This window comes from Agelaius phoeniceus, chromosome 6 (assembly GCF_051311805.1).
Source record: "Agelaius phoeniceus isolate bAgePho1 chromosome 6, bAgePho1.hap1, whole genome shotgun sequence".
Classification (NCBI taxonomy): domain Eukaryota; kingdom Metazoa; phylum Chordata; class Aves; order Passeriformes; family Icteridae; genus Agelaius; species Agelaius phoeniceus.
In genome coordinates, this window is record NC_135270.1 from 461,791 (window position 1) to 482,815 (window position 21,025).

General features: G+C 37.5%; 1 protein-coding gene across 1 annotated transcript; it reads left to right on the top strand.

Moving 5' to 3' along the window:
- Window positions 1-18,248: 18,248 nt before the first annotated feature.
- LOC143694267 (SWI/SNF-related matrix-associated actin-dependent regulator of chromatin subfamily A member 5-like) lies at window positions 18,249-21,003 on the top strand. Its single transcript, XM_077179448.1, has 4 exons — window positions 18,249-18,390; window positions 18,479-18,631; window positions 19,880-20,016; window positions 20,475-21,003. Exons 1-4 carry the CDS (start codon window positions 18,295-18,297, stop codon window positions 20,848-20,850), a joined length of 762 nt encoding a protein of 253 aa, XP_077035563.1. The 5' UTR covers window positions 18,249-18,294; the 3' UTR covers window positions 20,851-21,003.
- Window positions 21,004-21,025: the final 22 nt, after the last annotated feature.

The window sequence follows — 21,025 nt, forward strand, 5'->3', positions numbered from 1 at the left end:
GCAAGTTGAAAATGTGTCATATCGAGGCACTAAGCCAGAGACTTTGAATCAGCTGGCAGAATGACAAAAAGCAGAATTACGTTGAAGGGAAAGAAGTAAAGTTTCTCTTGGATGAAGGATCAAAATGATTTCTGGCAAGAGAAATAGCTATTGCCAAGGAGATGTGAAGGCCCATCTCTGCTCTCAGCTACCAGCACGTCTGGTGCGGCTGTAACAGCTTCTTCTGCTGTGGAGTCATACGTGCCGCTGTGGCCTCTGTCCTTCTCATCAAAACAGCCTTAGTTCTCTAATCATTTCCATGAGAATGACCATTCCTGGTTCTTTTCTGAAATATTCTATTTGTGCATAAACATTTCTAAACTCTTAATAACCATTCTGTAGTCCATGTGCCTGATCTGTTTTCACTTCTACTCAATTTCCACTCCCCAAGGGAGAAAATTGAGTCCTTTCTCAAAGCATATGACACTAAAAGGATGTAATATTTTGGCAAGCCTCATTACTGTCAGGTGACCTGCTGATCCTCATTTATCAGGAGAGCACGAAATAATAGAAATAAAATATTTTCAGCAATTGTCAGTGGTTATACAAAGACGTACTGTCACCAAGGATGTAGGTCACTTCAGAAATCAGAGCCTCAGTAAGGGAGTACCTGACCTGAAAATGAGCAAAACTTGGAGAAGTTAGACTCAAATGATTTATTGTAGTGGTCCAAGCTGACTTAGGTGGCACACAACATGCATTGCTTTGGAGTAATCACCTGCAATGTCATGTAGGAAGTAGCACAGGAGAAGGGTTAGGAAAATAATAATGGAAATGAAAAAATGACTGTTCCAAGGCCAGCAGTATGTAAAACTCTGCAGAGGATTGGTTTATCACTGCAGGTAATACAATAATGCAGACAGACACACACACCAGGTCTTGCCAAACCATCTTGGGGTTCTCCATTCTCCTTATTGCCAGCTTCCAGCTCCCAGTTCACACTGCTTTTAGCTGGCACTTGAGTTTACATTTTGAAAGGTAATGGAGATGCAATTTTGTGGTTGGCCAATCATTCCTTGACCTTGGTACAAACCTGGGAGAGAAGGGAGGGTGGTGGGAATGCAGTGATCATCCACCTGCTTGTAGCTGCTACCTTGTAATGTCAAATCAGGCAGGACTTGTGCCCATCCAAGAAGGATTTCATCAGGCCTAGCACAGACAAGCTGAACGTGTCCTGCCCTCTAATCACAGATCTGGGCCTTTGTGTTATTTCAAATTATTATTATTAGTGAAAACAACACTAATATCAACATAACAGAAAGCAAAGTAATATTGCTGAAAAATAACACACCAAATGTTGAAATTGAAGGAGAAAAATAAAAGGATTTGCACACTGGTCAAGATGTTGATTGTGATTTCAACCAGAAAGTGCAATAAACATCCCTGAGGAAAAAGTTTTTGTACTGCTATGTGCAGTTAATCCACGTCCTCACCTCTCTTTCCTGGTCACAGTGTTTCCCAATTAGATTTCTATTTCAGTACAGTTTCTATAGCAAAGAACTTGCATAAAAGAGAAGGAGGGGGAGATTTTCAAAGTACCCTTGCTAATTAGGTGTCCAGCACTCATGGATTTGGAAGAGGAGCTGGGTCCCTGAGAACTCTTCATGCCTTTGAAAAATTGTGCTGTAATCTCTGCCAGTTCCCTGTACAGCCTCCAGCCTTCAAAGACTTCAAGCCCACAGAAGAGACAGTGCGAGATGCCTGGGCTGCATTCCCCTTCCTGTCAGACCTGCTATTTACAACTGGAAGGTTTCAAAAGGACAGCCTATATGTTGTTGACAGAAAGGAATTTTAGGGCTCTTAATGTTTTGCACATGAACTCCTTACCTGCTGCAATGCCTGCTTTAGTGTAACTTTAAACATAGGATTTCAGTAGGTCTGTGTGGAATCAATACATGTGACAATGCATTGAGCACCACTGCTCAATGCTCAGGGTTTAATCAGTTTAAGAAACATTAAGTCAGAATCACAGCTTTAAATGACTCTGCTGTTTTCTAAAACTGTGACTCATTTGTTAGGCCAGACAAGCTGGGAATTAGTTATTCCATGTACCATGCTCAAATTCATTGAATCAGCAGTAAGAATAGCAAGTTATTTTAAATCATTCATCTCCTGGCTCATCGGCAGTCAGAATGTCTTTTCTTTGATCTTAAAACTAGCAGTGAGGATTTAAAGAAATTTCTGTTAATAGAAATGAAAAAATACTGTCTGATTTTTACTCGACAGAAGTTCTTGAAATGTTAAGTGCATATTTCTCTTTTTCACCACGGCTGTTATGTGGGTATTGCTGTGTTTTCTGAGCTTTCAAAGGCATAAAAAATGAAAGCCTTACCTATGTCCCTGGACTTTGTTAGATAAATAATTTTAAAGGATTTTTTTATGTTTTTAAATCACCTGGGTTTGTTTGGAAAGAAAGAAAAGATATGGTACTGCCACCTTTGTGACTGGGACAATCATTTTTACTGCAATTTTCCAGCTAACCTGCAATGTCTGCTCTGAAATAATGAAATAGACACGATTGCCTGAGGCCTATGCAAGGAGTCTGAATATGTCTTTTGTTCTAAACTTTCCAAAATAAATTGAATGGAAGCCCAGTGTTTGCTGACATTACAGCAGTAAATAGAACATGGTGTCTTAGGGCAGAGTTCAGGAAAGGGGAGAAAAACAGGGAGCCTTTTTCAAAGTTTTTTTTTTCATACATTTTCAGGTTTGCTTACATCAAAGATTGCCCCCAAGCCTGCAGGAAGGAATTTCATTACTTGCTTGTAACATTTTATGGTTTCTAAAAAATATTGCCTTTATGTTTGATCCAGCATTAGGGAAAGAATAATTTCCATTTCTGGTTCTGCATCATTTGATCTTCCTGAGGTAAGGAAATTGAAAGCACTCTTGCAGTCATTGTAGGCACACTACGCAGGTTTCTTCCAGGAATGCTACTGATGAATTCATTTGGTTAAAAAGAAGCTGAAGTTTAATCTCCCCTAACTATAACTAATACAAAGATCACAAATACAGATGATTTTCTAGATTTGCACTTAAGAGTTTCTCTCTTTTGATCACAGGGGACCTTGGACAGCTCCTTCCTTAATTTCTGCTCTAAGTGTTCAACAAAGTGAATCTTCACTAGTTCTGTGTCTTGATAGTGACTTTTGATAATAAATAAACATTCTTTTTTTTCTAAAATACTGTAGCCTAAGAAAAAAAGGATGATCAAAAAATTACCTCTAGGTTTGTGGATACAAAGGTAAGTTGTTAATTTTCAGGTTCTTTTGTTTACTTGAAGCAATTATTGACGCCTCTGAAAACCAGCACATTCTGTTGACTAAATTCACTGGAAGGGAAAAATTTACGTGTTTTATACAGACCTAAGTCACTGGCATAGAACAAACAAGGTACCACAAGTGAATATATATTTCACTTAATTGCAGGAGATGTGTGATTCTTTGAGGGGAAAAATTCAAATAGGTAACACTTCAAATGCAGGGAACTTTTGCTTCTTTTAACTATTAAATAATTAATAAGCTAAATATAACCCCCCCAAACTTTTATTATTTTCATGACTAGAGGGTGCTGATTTGTCTAATTTATTTAGAACAAGAAACATTTTAAAATGTTATAGCTTTGGTTTGCTCAGTCTGATTTCTTAAGAATTCTTGATAACCCAGAGTGAGGGTCGAGGATAAGAAAGGTAGGAGGGTGAAGATGGTAGGGCAGTATCACCAATTCAATTTAATCTTGAATTCTAAAAGCCTGTTCAAAATCAAATCAAACATAGAAGGAAAAATTAGCATAAGAATCACCAGCAATAAAAGTAAAGAGAAAGAATAAAGTAATTGCTTTTCACTAAAGTTTAAAGCAAAGCAATAACAGAGAAAATACTGCAGCTTAAAAAATGATTTTCCATTGTGATGATTCATGTCTAGCCTCTAATAGGTGTTATTTCCCTGCTTTGCAGTAATGCATTCATTACATGCCCAATTTAGAGCAAAGTTAGCCACAGAATTCTTTATAAATATCCAACAGTCACTCTTCAGCTCATCTTCAATGCTACATCAGCACCACAACCCAGATGGTAACAGTGCAGCACGACAAGAAAATGTGCACAATCCTTCTCTAGCACTGTCTTATTAGCTGAAAGAATAGGCAAAAATGACAGCAGTTCATTGTATAATTCCTTAGTCCAGTTTCCAGTCCCTTTGGAATCAGCATTAAAATGCTTGTTGTTTGGAAAGAGCATTTGCTTTTCACAGGCACACCCTGGATAATGGTTAGCGCTGTACTGGGAGCACTGGTCTGGTGGAGGTCTTTGTGTTTTGGCACGCGTCACACGCTGTGAGTCCAAACATGTCCTGTCAGGCAGGAACCATGGGTAAGACCATTCTGATCTAGAAATACTTCCACACAGTCTTTGTGTCATATACAAGGTGAGGGAAAGGTGCGTCCATTCAGGCCAATGAAATTACACTGAGGAAAGGTGGGCTTGGCTGAAATTAAACCCAACAGCAATTTACCACTAGAAATTGGTAGCCATTTAGCGGTTACTGTCGCTACATGAATTCAAAGAAGAGGAAAGATGTACTGGTTTACTCAAGGTACTGAAGAAAGAACCTTTTTAACTAATGTAGTAGCTAACTTTCTTCAAGCCCAGGAATTTCCAGAGTACTCTACAGTGAACAGACAGCAAGGAGTTTTCAAAGACATTTCTATCTTACTCTGCTGAGTGCCTATGAAACTCTCAAATTTATTTTCATTGCCCCAGTCTTTAGGGAACTTAAAATTTAGGTGAAATCTGGGTACATTTGTAAACACCTCCAAAACACTACATTTTTTTCAGATGAGTTGATTATGATGCTCATTTGCAAGAAATTGTGAAGAGAAACATTTGAAATCCAACTTTTGTTTCAGGAAGCTTTTAAAGCACCTGTTTTTTTACAGGTTATCAATTGTATATTGCATAGGTACTGACCTGTAAATATGAGCAATGCAGTTTGTATGTTTACAGTTTAACAAAGAAAGCATTATAAAATATGTCACTCAAAATAATAGTCCAAAAAAGATTGATGTTGCCACTTTGGACATGCCTTTGCCAACTGTCATAAAATGATTTTTAGAGCACTCTCAGTTCCTAAGGATTGTCTGTTGAAGCAATAATATGAGGAAACAATCTATCTGTCTGGAAATGCCATTGTCAAAATAAACCAGACATATTTTCAACTCTGGGATGTAGCAGTGATGAAAATGTAACAGTGCTGAGTCAATGGCAGAGTTGTCCATGAGTTCAGCAGGACGGAGGTTTCATCTCAGAGCTTCTAATTTTCATGAGTTTATATATTCATTTTCACCCCTAAAAGGACACATCAAGAAATACAAGCATTTAGTTATTCTGATGCACAGACTAGGAGAGCAGGCCAGGCCATCTGGCATCCAAAAAAATATTATGATTACTGGGGACTTGTTTCCAAAATATCAATTGCTGAATTGGTTTTTTCATTCCAGCAAAAGCAAACAGGTTAAGAGCTTTCTCTCTGAAGTTGATGTTATTTCTGCACAATACAACAGATGGAAGTGCTTTTCACCCCACTCATCACTAAGCAGGAGCATTGAGCCTTATTTTGAGAGGTCTACCAGCTGAAGTTTACAGCTTCATCAGGAGCATATTCTAACTTCTGCTATCATTTCTTGAACAAGTTACAGCTTTGTGCATTGTGTTTTGTCTGGGAAATGTTCCAAGTTTCAGAGACCTGCTCTCCACTAATTTAAAGTGGATGTTGTGTGAAAAGTAAAATGTCTTTGTAATACGGGGCTGTAAAGTCACAGCAAATTAACGCAGCCAGCAGTGCACAGAATGACACATCTGTGCCAAGTACACCTTTGTGGCAAGGCACTGGCTCTCAGTTTGCTGCCTGGGAATCTCTGCTGCTCCTGGACAAGGTCTTCTTCTGCAGGTTGGCTACAAAATAGAAATGCTTTAGCCTCATTTTTTGAAATAAAAAAAAAAATACACATGCTGTTAACCCACTCAGCTGAAAAAAAAGCCATTGGCTCAGCTGCCACCATTGGGCTCCTGACTCTTAGACATCCAGTGTAAAATCAAACCAAATCATTGAACACAAAGGGCAGTGGCCTCAGGTCCAAGTCAGATTCCTCCCTTAATTCCAATTGTATTGTCCTTAATAATTGTATTAAGGACAATAATTCATTTTTTTTCAGCAGTCAACAAGTGCGTATATGTCGCAGACATCTTTCATGAAAAATCCTTTCTTAGGATTTTTCCTTGTGAGAAGCTGCAGTTTCAGCAACCAAAAGTAACCAATGGTTATCTGCTGCTGTGCAATGCAACAGGTAGACCCGTGATTGGTCTCCTGTGGATGTTTGGATTTACTGACCACTCATGGCAGAGCTGGCTCTTGCTCTCTGTCTGAGACACAGATCTTTGTTAGTCCTTCTTTTCTATTCTTAGCTTAGCTAGCTTCTGAAGAAACCTTTTCCTTTCTATTTCTTTTTAGTATAGCCTTAATGTAACGTATATCATAAAATAATAAATCAAGCCTTCTGATCATGGAGTCAACATTCTCATCTCTTCTTCATCCTGAAAACCCTTGTGACCATACATATAAGTCACACATAGAAGTCATATCTGTACCGTCCATATTTCTAGGCTGTTAAAGAGGGCTGGACAAATTATTAACTCTTAACGTTCTTACCAGCATTGCACAGCAAATTACATTCTAATGGGCAGGTCATGAAAGGAGCAACCTGATGTGGTATTGGACTGAATGCCTAGATTCACAACATTGGGAGGGGTGGTAATAATAATATTTTGTGTAGCTGTAGAATACGTAAATGTACAAAGAGCAAAATAGAACAGAACCAAACAGAAATAATAAGACCACCTTCTGATAGGTGACAGTATTGAGTATCCAGTTATGAGAGCCATTTTTCTAAGGTGTGTAGAAATGCTGGAGATACTTATTTAAGAGTTTCTGCTAGAAAAGTTTAATAACAGAGTAATATTATGAAACTGAGAAAACAGGCTAGCTATTGAAATTACCATCATAGCTATATAAATTTGGCTGTAGATTGCTATTGCCAGTAAAGGTAACAACTCTGCACTCAAGTCAATGAAAACTTTTTAAATATCAAGTCCCACAGCAACCAAAGCAGAAAAAGTTGAGCAGCTCCAGGCGAGCCAATAAATACCACTGAATTTTATTACTCTGAGAACTGAGGAATGAAGAAAGTTGCACCCTGAGCTTTGTGAGCTTTGAAGAGAATATTTAAAAATTAGGTTGAATTTTTTTGGGACCTGAGCTTTGATACGTGGAGTACAATGGAACTGAATTCATATGAATTTTCTTTGTTACAAGCCTTGCTTTGCTGGCTGAAACTGTAACCCAGGCGGAGAAGAAGAAAGGCATTGGAAAATCTCTGCCTCCTTCTGCCCCTCAAGTCATTACTTGTGTAAATACTTAGGAGAGAAGAGGGTACTGTAAGACACACTGAGACAGAAGACAAGTATTTTATGACAAATTAGCTTCAGATATTATAGGAGTCTCTATTAGGAAAATAAAGGAATGCACAAAGATCTTACCAGGGCAGCCATTTAAACCATGCTGCAGCCTGGCTGAGTGCTCAGGACTGTCCTTGGTGCATTCCAGTAGTACAAGGACTTCTGTGGTTTGTCATTATTGATTGGTGGGGCACAAAAGATCAGTTTATTGTGATTTCATTTCTCCAGCCCTAGACTGTGGAAATGAGCAATCCTCAAACACATTTACAAAGGGCTGTAAATGCAATTAATAAGAAAAGCCACCCTGCAGTATAGGTGGAAAAGCCCACACCTTAGGTCAAAGATGCTCAATATACTTTCAATCTCATCTAACCCATTGGAACTTGCAGATTTGTGTTTCCTGAAGGCAAAATCTGAGAAACGGAAGAAGTATTTTCACTTACTTCAGTTTAAATAAGAAGGTGGTCTCTGTTCTCAGCTTCTGCAGCCATCTGTGTATGTGGTCATATCAAATCCTACTGATACTAATTTCGATGGCAAAGAGTAATATAATGAAGAGTTAAGTTTATCAGTCAAATGGATAAAAATAATCCCACTTCAAAAGAAATGATTTTCTAATTCTCTAATGAGTACCTGATTTACATGTAAACAATGGTTATGGTTAATTAATTAAATGTCACATGATTGTTCAAAGTGCACTTACTGCTACTTGTGATGCAGTTTAGTCATAAACAACACAGCCAAGGAAGAATAATTTGAGACACATTTGCTTGGGCTTGCTGCTATTGGAATATCCCTGCAATTGCATTTTGCTTCCTGAAAATGGGACCTACATGGGTAGGTCCTTTTGTGGCTGTAGTACCAGCATAGCAGCAGGGCTGCTCTCCTTTCCTGAGAAGGGAATCTGCAGTGTGTGTTTGAAGTTATTATTGCATTTCCTGATTTAGAGTGGAGATCTGTAGCACAGAGTGGCAATCTTCTCACTTTGGTGTTTTGGTAAACCAGAACTAACTGTTGCCAAAAGGCTTTCCTGTGTTCTCACTGGTACAGTTGGTGTCTCCTCCTTAGGCTCGCTTTGTGGCTAGAAAATTTTATACTGACAGCTGTATGTCTTATTTTTGTTTGCTTTGTTTTCTCATGTTGATCTTTGCTGATTCTTCCCTGCAGTGTATCCTTGAATTAGAATCAATAGACAGTTTATTGTGGAGGAAGAGGAAGAATGTATGCAGACGACAGAGAGGGGAATCTGAAGGCTTTGTGGCCGTTGGATTCTGTCGTAGCAATTTCATTTCTAATCAGAGACTTTATTTATTACCCTGGCATCACCTGTCATCCTGATGAGGATAATGATTCAAGTGTGGTACATTTGTACTTCCTTTAAACTAAAAATAGGCTCCTTTTAGTTCTGTGTCTTTTCAGGATGTCTTTCATTTTTCTTTGACAGCTTAACTCTGGTTTTCATTTTAACTTAGGAAATAGTTCATAAAATACAAGTAGACAAATTCTTCCAGGGACCATGATTTTTAAAAACATTTAATGATGCAATTTTTGTAGAGGGACGGCACTGAATGTTTTGTGTGTAAAGTAGCTATTAATCAAAACCTACAATATGTAACAAACAAAGCAAAACAAAATTGGATTCACCTCTTTTCTTAAAAAAGAGCTGTTCCTAATGATGGAAATTAGAGATACTTTAGCAAAATTGAATGCTCTCTATCACAGAGCTGAAACCCTGGAAAATGCACTAAATGCCGTGAAACCCAACTGGAAATTCTTGTTTTCATAATCTATTACAAACTTGATGGATAACAAAGTCATGGTTGACCTTTCGGGGAAAGCAAATCAGATGTTTTTTTCCAGAGCATTTATTATGTCCCTACTGGATTCCTTATTTATCTGGTGTGAAGAAATCATACACATGACTTCTGATGAAGACCGTGTGTAACTGTACCTATTTCTGCTTGGGCTGAGGTTTTCCCTTTATTGGTACTATTGCATAGATCACCTTGTTGGGATGTATTTTTCCATGCAGAAAAAGAAAAAATATAATATTATGTTTTTTAGTGTAAGGAATGCAAGTTTTCCATATCTTGAGGCTATCTGGAGCATTATTTGGTTTAAAGGAAGCATTATTAGTATTAGGATTCCCACTTTGAGGCAATTGGCCTGTGTTGATCTAAAGGATTAGGGCCTGTAGCATTTTCAAAACCTTTGTCAGAGGTTTCTCCCCCTTGTTTACTTTGTGTCACTGATAGAAATGTATCATTTTTGGAGTTGATATTTGTCATACCAGACTATGTGCATTTAGAAGGGAACACCCGCATTCAGCATCACAACAAAACCTAAACACCAGCAAAGTGGTGACAATCCTTGAAAGGAAATTGTAATTAAGTTTTTAATTATTTATTATTACTTCTATAATCATTTCATGTCTGAACAGTAGCTTATGATAAAAAAAATCTCCATCACCTGGAGCCGTGAGGCAAAGGCTTTTCCATTAGTCATCATACTCTGCATAATGAGCAGCATTGCTAATGAGACACAAAACACTTCAAAGTTATTCAATCAGCAGTCTGAATAATGAGATTTTACACAAAAATGTAAATAGTGAGCATGCAACAAAAGCAGTAAGGTGGATTATAGCTTTTTCTTTTAAGCCACCATGAATGGATAGATTGAACGAAAATTAATTACATTTTATAAATAATATAGTGTTCCACAGATTCCTAAGAAAACAGAATAGGCCAGGGCACTTGGTGCTTTAGAAGAATATGAAATTAAATATGAGACATAGCTGCTTTGAATAAGCTTTATTGGAATCTCTAACATTGCCTTTAAATTTTTGTGGGAAACATCTGCAAAATGTTTCTTATAATAAGTCAGAAGATTATTAATACCATATTTGACAATTAGGTCAGACTTAGAGATCGGCCTGTAGTATACATTGATGCAAATTACATTAAAATATATATTCTATAATATAATAGGCATCAAGCCTGTCAGAATTCAAGGGGCATCCAGACAATGCTCCAGTCATGCTGCTTAACTTTAGGTGGTCCTGTGAGGAGCACAGAACTGGACTTGATCCTTCTGTGTCCCTTCCAGTTTGAGATATTCCATGGTAGCAAAATACCACGTCACATAACAGCAACCTGAGAAAGGACAATGGGTGACTGAGAGTTGAACATAATTTTTTCACATGTACAATCATATGGTTTTTAATCCTACTACTTGAGAGAAGCAAAATTAGAGGACAATGTTTCAGTTTTATTTAAAATGCCATGAAAATCAGTATCAGGACTGGTAAAACTAATGGCAGCTTCGTGATAGATATTACTGAAAAATAAAAATTTTTACTGATGGAAACCAGGAACATTTGAGATTTGACTTTGGATGCTTTGGAAGGTCTATGTTGCAGGATCATGCTTTTTTCAGAATAATTCCTGTATTTTTATATGAAAGAAAAAATGTCTTTGATGTAAAATTCTGCAAATGTTCAGGTGGAGCTTTATAAATCAATCAGTAGATTATGATTATGAGCAGTAGCAAACTCAGTTTCAAAGCAGTGTGCTCCCTTTATAATCATGTCAGCAGGGAAAAGCTTTGCTGCTGGCCATCTGCTGTTCAGGCAGGCTGCACTAACCTTCCACCTGCCTGAAAGAATAAAGGTGTTCTTTAGAAAGAGACACCAGAATTGTATTTAAAATTATTATTCAGAGCTGCAAAAAATTGTCAAAGTCGGAACCAGCAATGGATAGAATATAACTTAGAATTACTGAGTTATGTTGCATTGAAGAGAAATATATGATATGGGTCTCAATTTCTTACAAAATCTATTATCCCTTATGGAACAAACAAACAAATGAACAAGCAGACCCAAAATAAAACAAAAAAATTGTCTGAAAAATAGATCAATTTCTAGTGAATGTTTTTTACATTGCTGATTTCACTAATTCTGTTTTAAATATGTAAGCTACTAATTATCTCTGGTTATCAAACCAGATTCAGTGGCTAGGAGATGAAGTCCAATGTATTCAGACTTTAAATGCAAACCATGAAATTTTTACAATTCCCAGTTTGGTGAGAAACAACAAAAATCAATAAATAAATTTCAGTTGTAAGAGACTTATACAGAAGAGACTGGGATTAGGATTTTCAAGTTTATCTGTTAGAAAGGGCAGAAAACTACAAAGGGCAGAAAACTTATTGAGCTTCACTTTTTGCTGCACATAAATATCTGATGGTTTAAATACCACTCCTCCCAAGATTCATTGCTCCCAATGATGAAATGTATTTTTAGCTCAGCAGCACATCTCCTGGTGTGGGATAGGTAGCTGTAAACTGGACCAAGACTTAAAATAATGGCCCTGTCATTTTTAATTGTTCAGGAATAATATGAATCATTGTGAACTCATTTAGTATTAATTTGGTTGTTATAAAATGCTTCTATAGATCCTCTCAACTAATTAGCTTGACCTTCCTTTTGAAGGGTAACCGGTGGCTGTCTGGTGTTCAAGCTTGACTTGGAGCAGAAGGCAGGCTGGGAGCAGATTCCTGAGCCCCAAGTTCAGCCTTTCCAAGTTTCCTTCCCACCCTTTGACAAGAACTTGGTTGGATAAATGCAACAATGACCTGGTTTGCTGGTTGCATATGAATAATGAGACTTGATGTTCAAAATGAAAAGCTTTTCTGGATCTCCTCTAGCTGTGGATCTCCTTAATTGCTGTGATGTTTGAGGTAGTTCAAACTTCTCCACTCTTCTGGGAGTAATGATGCTTGTGCATCAGCACAGGAATGTTTAATGAAGAGTGTCTGGGATGCAAGCATATGCCTTAACAGCAAGTTTAAAGAGAAAGAAAATAAACTGTATTTAAGATACATTTCTTCAAAAGGGGCAACACCACGCCAAGAGGGAGAGACAAATAATTCCCTGAAAAAACAGTGATTTCATTTGTCCTACATGACTTCAATGAGATCATAACTTTTTTTTTTTTGAGAAATAGTGATGATTTTGCTAAACTGAGCTTTTAATGCAGAAGCCAGTGACCCATCCTATTGACAGAGATGGATACTGCAAGTGCAATAATTTGATTGCCAGAATATGACACAAAGTAGATAAGGTATTTTATCTTTTTCATCCACTAGATTATGCATTCTCCTTACTTTGGTATTTCTGATATATTTTCTGAGAATCAGTTTTGTCTCATGTAAATGGTTCTCTGGAGAATTTCATAACTAGAGGCAGCAGAAATAAAAAATAAAACCTGTCATTAAGGAAAAAATATTTTGCATTGTTGGCACAAAAATAATCCAAATATGCACATGGCCAGGCAAAGCAGTGGAGCAGTGGTTGAGTTTGTTCAGAAAAATGTCCCGCTGTTCTGTCAAAAGCAGCACATGTATCTCATGTCATTGGGCAAGATGAGCAGGCCAAGCTGTAGACTTGTAGTAAAATACCCAAAGAAGAGGTGCAAGTCTAGGATGTCCTTCCAGGAAATTTTAAATCTATGTGCAAGAAAGAGGAAAATACTGTCTATTTTTTTATTTTTCTAAGGTGATGAGTTAATATTAACTGTTTTCCTGTTTCTGCTGCTGTGCTTCCCCCTTCTGTGCAAATGTGTGCAGAGTTGCTGCTGTTACATAAAGAATGCAAAGCAGTAGTTTATTTTCTTCTTGCAAATTAAATATTCTGTACATTTTTTTTCTGGTGTTTTTTTTCCCCTTTCCTGAACATCCTTGTTGCTGTTATTGTAGGCAACATAACCCTGGTTGAAAAGAAATCATCTGTACAGAAACAAGAAGAGTGGATTTGGGAAGAAATTGCTGCAAAGAATAAATGCTAGACTGATGTTTTCAAAAGAATAAATGCTATTTTCAACATTTTTGGCATTTTTGGTAAGTGCACAAGTAATATTCTGCTGTAACCTATTTCCAGAAATCTTTTGCATTGTGTAAGTCACTCCTTTGAATGTCTGTGGCTGGGAAGATCACAATATTGTCAAAAGGTGTTCAAATATGATTATTATTTCAAATGTAATGGATATTTTCTGAGCAAATGAATTCTTGAAAATCAGAGATGTTAAAGATATATGAAGACTGAACCCAGTAACCTGCATTCAGATTTTGATGTTTAGTCAGAAACATGTCATAAGTCAAGAGACATTGTAATTACCAATGGATATTCTTTACCAAGGTGCGATTATTAGTTTAATTTTTAATTTTTTCAACTTTGCTCATTCTTACTTAAAGGAGTTTAAGTCTTTTCATTTTCTTTTTGTAACTAACATTTAATATTCCACATCTGGTTGCCAAAATGGAAAATGTGTATTATTTGCTTACAGTAGAGGTGGGAATTATTCCTTGCCATAGCACTGGTATGAAGTTTGGTTTAAAGCATGAAAGATCCATTTTAGATTCCTGAAAAGAGGTATTAAAATTTCTTGTTAGATATTGCTGATTGTGATTGAAAACCACTCCATTGAATTACAGTAGAGGGAGATGAAGGACATCTTGCAGCAATGAAAATGGTTGCAAATTTAATTAAAACATTAAATTATTGTTGGAATAAAGGTCATAATCATAAAACCTAATTGAAGGAAGTACATTAGCATGTACCCTAAGGTATCCTTTCCATTTCCAAATATCTATTACATATTTGACATTTGAAGAGGAAAGAGGTTCCATTTTATCTGGATGGATGAACGGCGATGGGGAGAAGTGTTATACATAATACAGTGTAAGAGCCCCATTTTTCAAAACATCATTTGCTCCTTGCATAGGTGCAACACTCTGATTTTATGTCTCTGACTGAGGAAATTCCCCTTATTTATTGAGCATCATGGACCTGCATAGGGCAGAGGACATCATATCATGTACTTAGACTTTTCCCTGTGGAAAAAGTGGAACTTAACTCCCTTTAAATTTGACAAAGCCTCAGTTACCAGCTGTCACCTTGTTACCTAGGCTGCCTTTGTGAGAGATGTGTTGCTGCCTGGAGAATGGGATGTCTGTGTAACATCATATGAAATGCTTATCAAAGAGAAGTCAGTATTCAAAAAGTTCAACTGGAGATACCTTGTTATAGATGAGGCCCACAGGATTAAAAATGAAAAATCAAAGGTAATTTATTTTACACTAAGCAAGAGATCTGTGTGGGTTATTTAGTTGATGGTGTAGGGACTAGTAATGTTTAAATATATATGTTTGATATTTGGACATGTCTCACTGTCCTTCAGTTATCAGAAATTGTAAGGGAATTCAAGACTACCAACCGACTGCTATTAACTGGAACTCCACTTCAGAACAATTTTATTTACATGATTTTACATACAACATTTTACATACAAAATTACATGAACTCTGGGCACTTCTCAACTTCCTTTTGCCAGATGTCTTTAACTCAGCTGAAGTAAGTCTTTTGTTTCTGAATCAAATTAATTTTGCTGGTTTTCCCAATTTGAAAGTAGACCTGGATATGTATAGTTAGTGGTGTCAGTTACTGATAAGTGATAGATGGAGTTGGAAATGTTTGTTATAAAGCTTTTCATAAAATAGGCCAAATAAGGTCATTTGTTCTTTTACTTCCTGGCCATATGAGAGTTGTATTTGTTCACCATTGTGATGCTATTGTACCTTGAAAGGAAGCCTCTTATAAACCAATGATTTTGTTGATACAGGATTTTGATTCGTGATTTGATACCAACAACTGTCTAGGGGATCAAAAACTGGTGGAGCGCCTTCCTATGGTGAGTCCTTTTGCCTTTTATACAAGGGTTACATTTACCTAAGTTAAATCCCAAACAGTTCTTCTAATACTTCTTATGATAGACTATTAGGATGAGAGAGATTATTCCACAACTTTTCAGTCAAGCAAAATTAAGTCCAAGGACACAGAACCATGTCAAAGATCATTTTGACCTAATCTTTGAGTCTTTCAAATAAAGCACATGTATATCCTATGTATAGCAAATAATTTCTCCATAGAGGTTGCTTTTTTTTTTTCAGATTGTCTAACACTAGATCATGTATCTGTGATAGAGAATATCTGCTCTTTGCTTCATCCATTGACCTGATCAGTGTTTCAGTTTCCAAAATGCATTTAATGGTGAACCTCTTTCAGGTGCTACGACCATTCCTTCTCCGTCGCATCAAGGCTGATGTGGAGAAAAGCTTGCCTCCAAAGAAGGAAGTTAAAATTTATGTGGGCCTCAGCAAAATGCAGCGAGAATGGTAATTAATGCATGTGCTTGACTGGGCTGTGGTTCAGGCTCAGAAGGAATGTGCTGTCTGTGACTTGGAGGTTGTGTAGAACTCAATTTATTCTCTCTGGTATACTCCCAGTTTATTCCTGTTTCTTTCTGACACTGCTATGACAGAACCATGCATGTCAGGGAGATTTACCTGATTAAATGAAGAGAAGGGTGAGCTTTAGACAGTATTTGTAGCCTAAAGACTTATGAAAACTTGCTTAACTTCTTGCTTAAAGGAGAGGAGGTTCAGGAGGAACCTTTTTGCTCTGCACGACTCCTGGATGGGAGGGTGCAGCCGAGGGGGTCATCAGCCTCTTCTCCCAGGCAACAGAACAAGAAGAAATGGCCTCAAACTACACCAAGGGAGGTTCAGGTCAAGCATCAGGAGGAATCTCTTAATGGAAAGGGTTGTCAAGCATTGGAATAGACTGCTCAGACAGGTGGTGGATTCACCATCTCTGGAGGTATTGAGGAAACAGCTGGATGTGGCACCCAGTGGATGGTGGTGTTTAGCCTAAGGTTGGAACTGATGATCTCAGAGTTCTCTTGCAACCCAATCGATTCTGTGAGTCTGTGCTACATTTCTGACTTGCCCAGAGGCAAAAGAATGACACCCAAACCATGTCCCATGGCTGCCATGATGCTGAGGGCAGGTTCTGTCTCCCACAGGCTTTTCCTGGCTTACATGTATTCAAACCTTTCCTCCTCCTCCCTCTGCACCAGCAAAAGATGCAGCTTGTAAGTCATCCCCCAGCTTCATTTTAGAGTGAACAGAAGGGTTTTTTTCTTTCCGTGCTGTAGGTATACCCGAATCCTGATGAAGGATATAGATATCCTGAACTCAGCTGGGAAGCTGGACAAGATGAGACTGCTGAACATCCTGATGCAGCTGCGGAAATGCTGCAATCACCCGTACCTCTTTGATGGAGCAGAGCCTGGCCCACCTTACACAACAGACATGCATTTGGTCACTAACAGTGGCAAAATGGTACTTCTAGACAAATTGCTGCCTAAGTTGAAAGAACAAGGTATACATCTCCTTTCTGGGGTTTTGAGAGTTTTTTGGTTCAGTAATATTTTTGTGTATTCTGAGCAAAACCCAGCGGACTTTAGCCAGGATTACTGTTGGTTTCTAGTATGATACCAGCTTGGATCAATAGTCCATTATGGCTTTTTGTGTTGAAGTGTTTTGATTTCTTTTTTTTTCCCACTTTTTCATCGCAGCTAAGTTCACACCATAAAAACATCATTTGATTGGGGCTTTAGATTTTCTTTCATAGTTTTCTTAGCTATCTGAAATATAATTATGTAGTATTTTAGCCACGCCTTTGATTTGCCATGAAGGACCATTTCAGATTCAGAGTCCTCATACATAGCTCAAGTCAAATCCTGTGTGAAATGTTGGTCTTTCTTGCTGGATGTGATTTTGAACAGTACCTGAGGTTTTTCTGTGTATTCTATAAACACTCAGACATGGGGGAACTCTTGAGTTGTTTTAAAGTTATTTGAGCTTTGAAATGGATTACTGTAAAAGTCACTTGCAACAGAGTTTTTGACACTGGAATAAATTTTTAGCTCACTATTTTTTGAGTATGCTTACAGTAGTAACTTTGCTAAAGAAGTTGGATGTAGGTTTGTGAGTGGGGACACTTTGCAGGAAAACAAAACCACGTCCAAACCTCAACCTTCTGTAGTATAGAAGTAAACTGTACTTTGTATCTAGGTATCATCCAAGCAGCTGTGACTGTATAACTCAAGACTGAAAACCAAGCAATTCAGTGGTTACTGTGCTTTTTTGATCTTGGTTTCTTCCTGATATCAGGTTTATTGATGAGGTGTTGTAATTAATACTGGACTGGTCTCAAATCAAATTAGCATCTTAAACAAGAGAGTTCAGTATTAACCCTTGAGTCCAAAGGACAAAAGGAAGTAGAAACTTTGTTATATCCTGTGTTTTACTTAAATTTCTCCAGTAGACTGGAAATGGCTGAGTGTATATGCATAAAGTACTGAACCTTTTCTTTTTTTTTTTTATTTAAGTTGTTCTTGGCAGTAAACTGACAAGTACTTAAGAAGAATTCACTTTATTTCTAGAGATCTTAAATCCAAAACAATCAAATACTTCAAAATTTTATTATTTATACTTGATAATGTTTTTATATTTGTGCTACCATCTTACTCTGCCATGTCTGGGAACTTTTTCTTGAGGAGTACAACACAAAATGAAAAGGAGAAGCCAGCCATTAATTAGACAGTGACATATCAGGGTAAGACAAACGTGTCCTATGGCATGGATGTGCTGTGGCAGCAGCAGCTGCAGCCCTGCATTGTAGTTTGGGTCTGAAATTCAAACGACTTTTCTTCTTAGTACATGGAATTGCCCTCCTTCCTTTTCTGGTAGTGCAGACTTGGAGAGTTTGTTTAATCTTACATTTTGGTGAAAGCATAAGAAACCTTTTTACCCAAACAGGCTCAAGGGTTCTAATCTTCAGGCAGATGACAAGAGTTCTAGATATTTTGGAAGATTACTGTATGTGGAGAAATTACGAATATTGCAGACTGGATGGACAAACTCCTCACAATGAGCGACAGGTATTTACAACTTCAGGGATTGTATTTATGTAAAAATAGTACTTGTAAAACATTTTGTTTAACTGATACATTCTTTTCATTGATTTAGGCTTCCATTAATGCATTCAATGATCCTGACAGCTCAAAATTTGTGTTCATGTTGAGTACACGAGCAGGAGGTCTTGGAATCAATCTGGCTACTGCTGATGTTGTAATTCTCTTTGATTCAGACTGGAATCCACAAGTAGATCTCCAGGCTATGGTAAGATTCCAGATGGAAATTATGGGGTTTTGTTTTTCTTTTTCTCACAGTACTTTGCTAGAAATGTGTACTTCCAAAATAAATTGGTATTTTCCCATTTTAGCACAGGAGCAGGATTTGTAAGACTAATTTTCAGTTCAAGTGCAGCTTCCACTGTGTGGAACCATTAGTCCTCAGTCACATTTGGGTTATACAGTGTTTTATGTAGTGGGAAATGCTGGGTGTGTGCTACACCTCATAGTATTGTTTAATGCAAATAGCCTACTTGAGTAAGTAAAAATGAATTAAATCTAGGTTGTTAATCCCAAAACTATAAAGCTGTTGTGGGGAGTGGAGGTGAATGTGTTTTCACTGTTTTTCCTGCGATCTTGAAAATGAGATAAAGAAAAGTTGAATTAAAGTTTTCAAAAACTGCTTTTATGGTGATGGTAATGAAAGGATCTCATTTTAGTAACTATCCTTAGGGGTTTTTTTAAGTAGATGTGGATGCATCTCCATCCTGGATACACGTCAAGGACATTAGTGACCACCTAAGAAAGCAAAGCTATCTAAAAACTGCCAGTGGATTTTTGGATTTTTGGTTGGGGTTTTTTTTGTTTTTTTTTTTTTTTGACAAATGAGGGCTTTCAGAGAGAAGTCTTGGAAATGTCTTAAATTATTTCAGTTAACCTGTGGGTCTCAAGTACTCTAGCAAAAATCACTTCAAAAGAATGAAGGAACTGGTGTCTAATAGCTCAAATGAGGCAGTACCAGCTACCACTACAGGTGTGTGTTGAGAATACTGATTCTCACAGTGGTTCATGTTTCACTAGTCAGGAGAGGCAGGGTTATTGTATTTTTCTTGAACTATTCATGGCACTACTGAAGGATTTTGAGAAAGGCAGCTTTTGGTCAGCAGAGAGATGATTTCTTCATGCTTTGATTCTACAGAAGGTTGCTTAAGGTCAGAAGCATCCAAATCTTCTCCTCTGTGTGTGATTTAATGAAAAACCCCAAATCCTGCTGTTTTTTAGCTATGACACATAGAGACACACTCACTGTCAGTGTTATTGAAAAAAAAAAACCCCAAACCTGCAATGTAGATAAAAATGTAATATCTTGGGTAGCCATGGATAGCTGTAAACATTTTAGTAACCTGTGCTGTTCTGTTTTGTAAATTTGTGTGCTGTAAATAATGAAAATCTTAAACCTCATTATGTAGTCATGCTGGAAGGCAAGTGCTGACTTTTTTGTTACTGTTTTGGGCAGGATCGAGCGCACAGAATTGGGCAGACCAAGACTGTCCGTGTGTTCAGGTTTATTACAGACAATACCGTGGAGGAAAGGATAGTGGAGCGTGCAGAAATGAAACTGCGCCTGGATTCCATAGTCATCCAGCAAGGCAAGTATTATATGAAGGCACTTCGGATCTAGGATGAAATTCCCTTCTTCTCCCATTGTAAATCATGGTGGAATCAGCCAGTAAGAACCAGTGGGAGTGTTGCTTTTGCCTCATCTGAACTCTGAAGGGAGTTCATGTGCAAAGGCCTCATCCACTTGGAAATTTGTTTTACTGTAGGAGTAGGCATTTCCTCACTAACTTTTTGCTTACCTGCCTAGTGGGGTATAGTCATATTTGACTTTTTAAAGCACTCAGTTTCTTCTTTCACTTTAAATTTAAATGAATGCCTTTCCTTTTTCTAATAGACAGAGAAAAGTAAGGTAACCTTAGTTGACTTGCTTGGAATCAGTAATATGTAGTTTGTATGTGGAAATATAAGGGGGAGAAAATCCTGTATTGCTCCTTCCATAACATAAACTCTTCAGTGAGTTGCTATCCTCAAGCATTTTTATCTTTAGGAAGATTGGTGGATCAAAACCTGAATAAACTTGGAAAGGATGAAATGCTGCAAATGATCAGACATGGAGCAACACACGTGTTTGCTTCAAAGGATAGTGAGATTACAGATGAAGATATTGATCACATTTTGGAAAGAGGGGCAAAGAAGGTGAGAAGGTTTGAAAAGGGGAAGCTCACCTGTAGATTTGAATGTGATGGCAAGATAGTGAGTCTCTGGATGATAACTTGGTTCCAAGCTGGAGAGAAAAGGGGTTTTTGCTGTAGAGGGTTTTTGTGTTACTCAATCGTGTCTGTTTTTTCTGATGTTGTCAATAAGATGTTTTATAGTCAAGTACCTTCTAGAATGGCTCCTCTTCTTTCTGGCAATGGGATGTTTTAAAATGAAGTACCTTTCAGAGTGGCTCCTTTCTGGAATGAGGTGTTTAATAATGACGTGCCTTCCAAAATGGCTCCCGTTCTATCTGGGAATGAGATGTTAAATAATGAAGTACCATCCAAATGGCTACTATTCTTTTCTGTATCCCCTGTCCAAGACTGCAGAAATGAATGAAAAA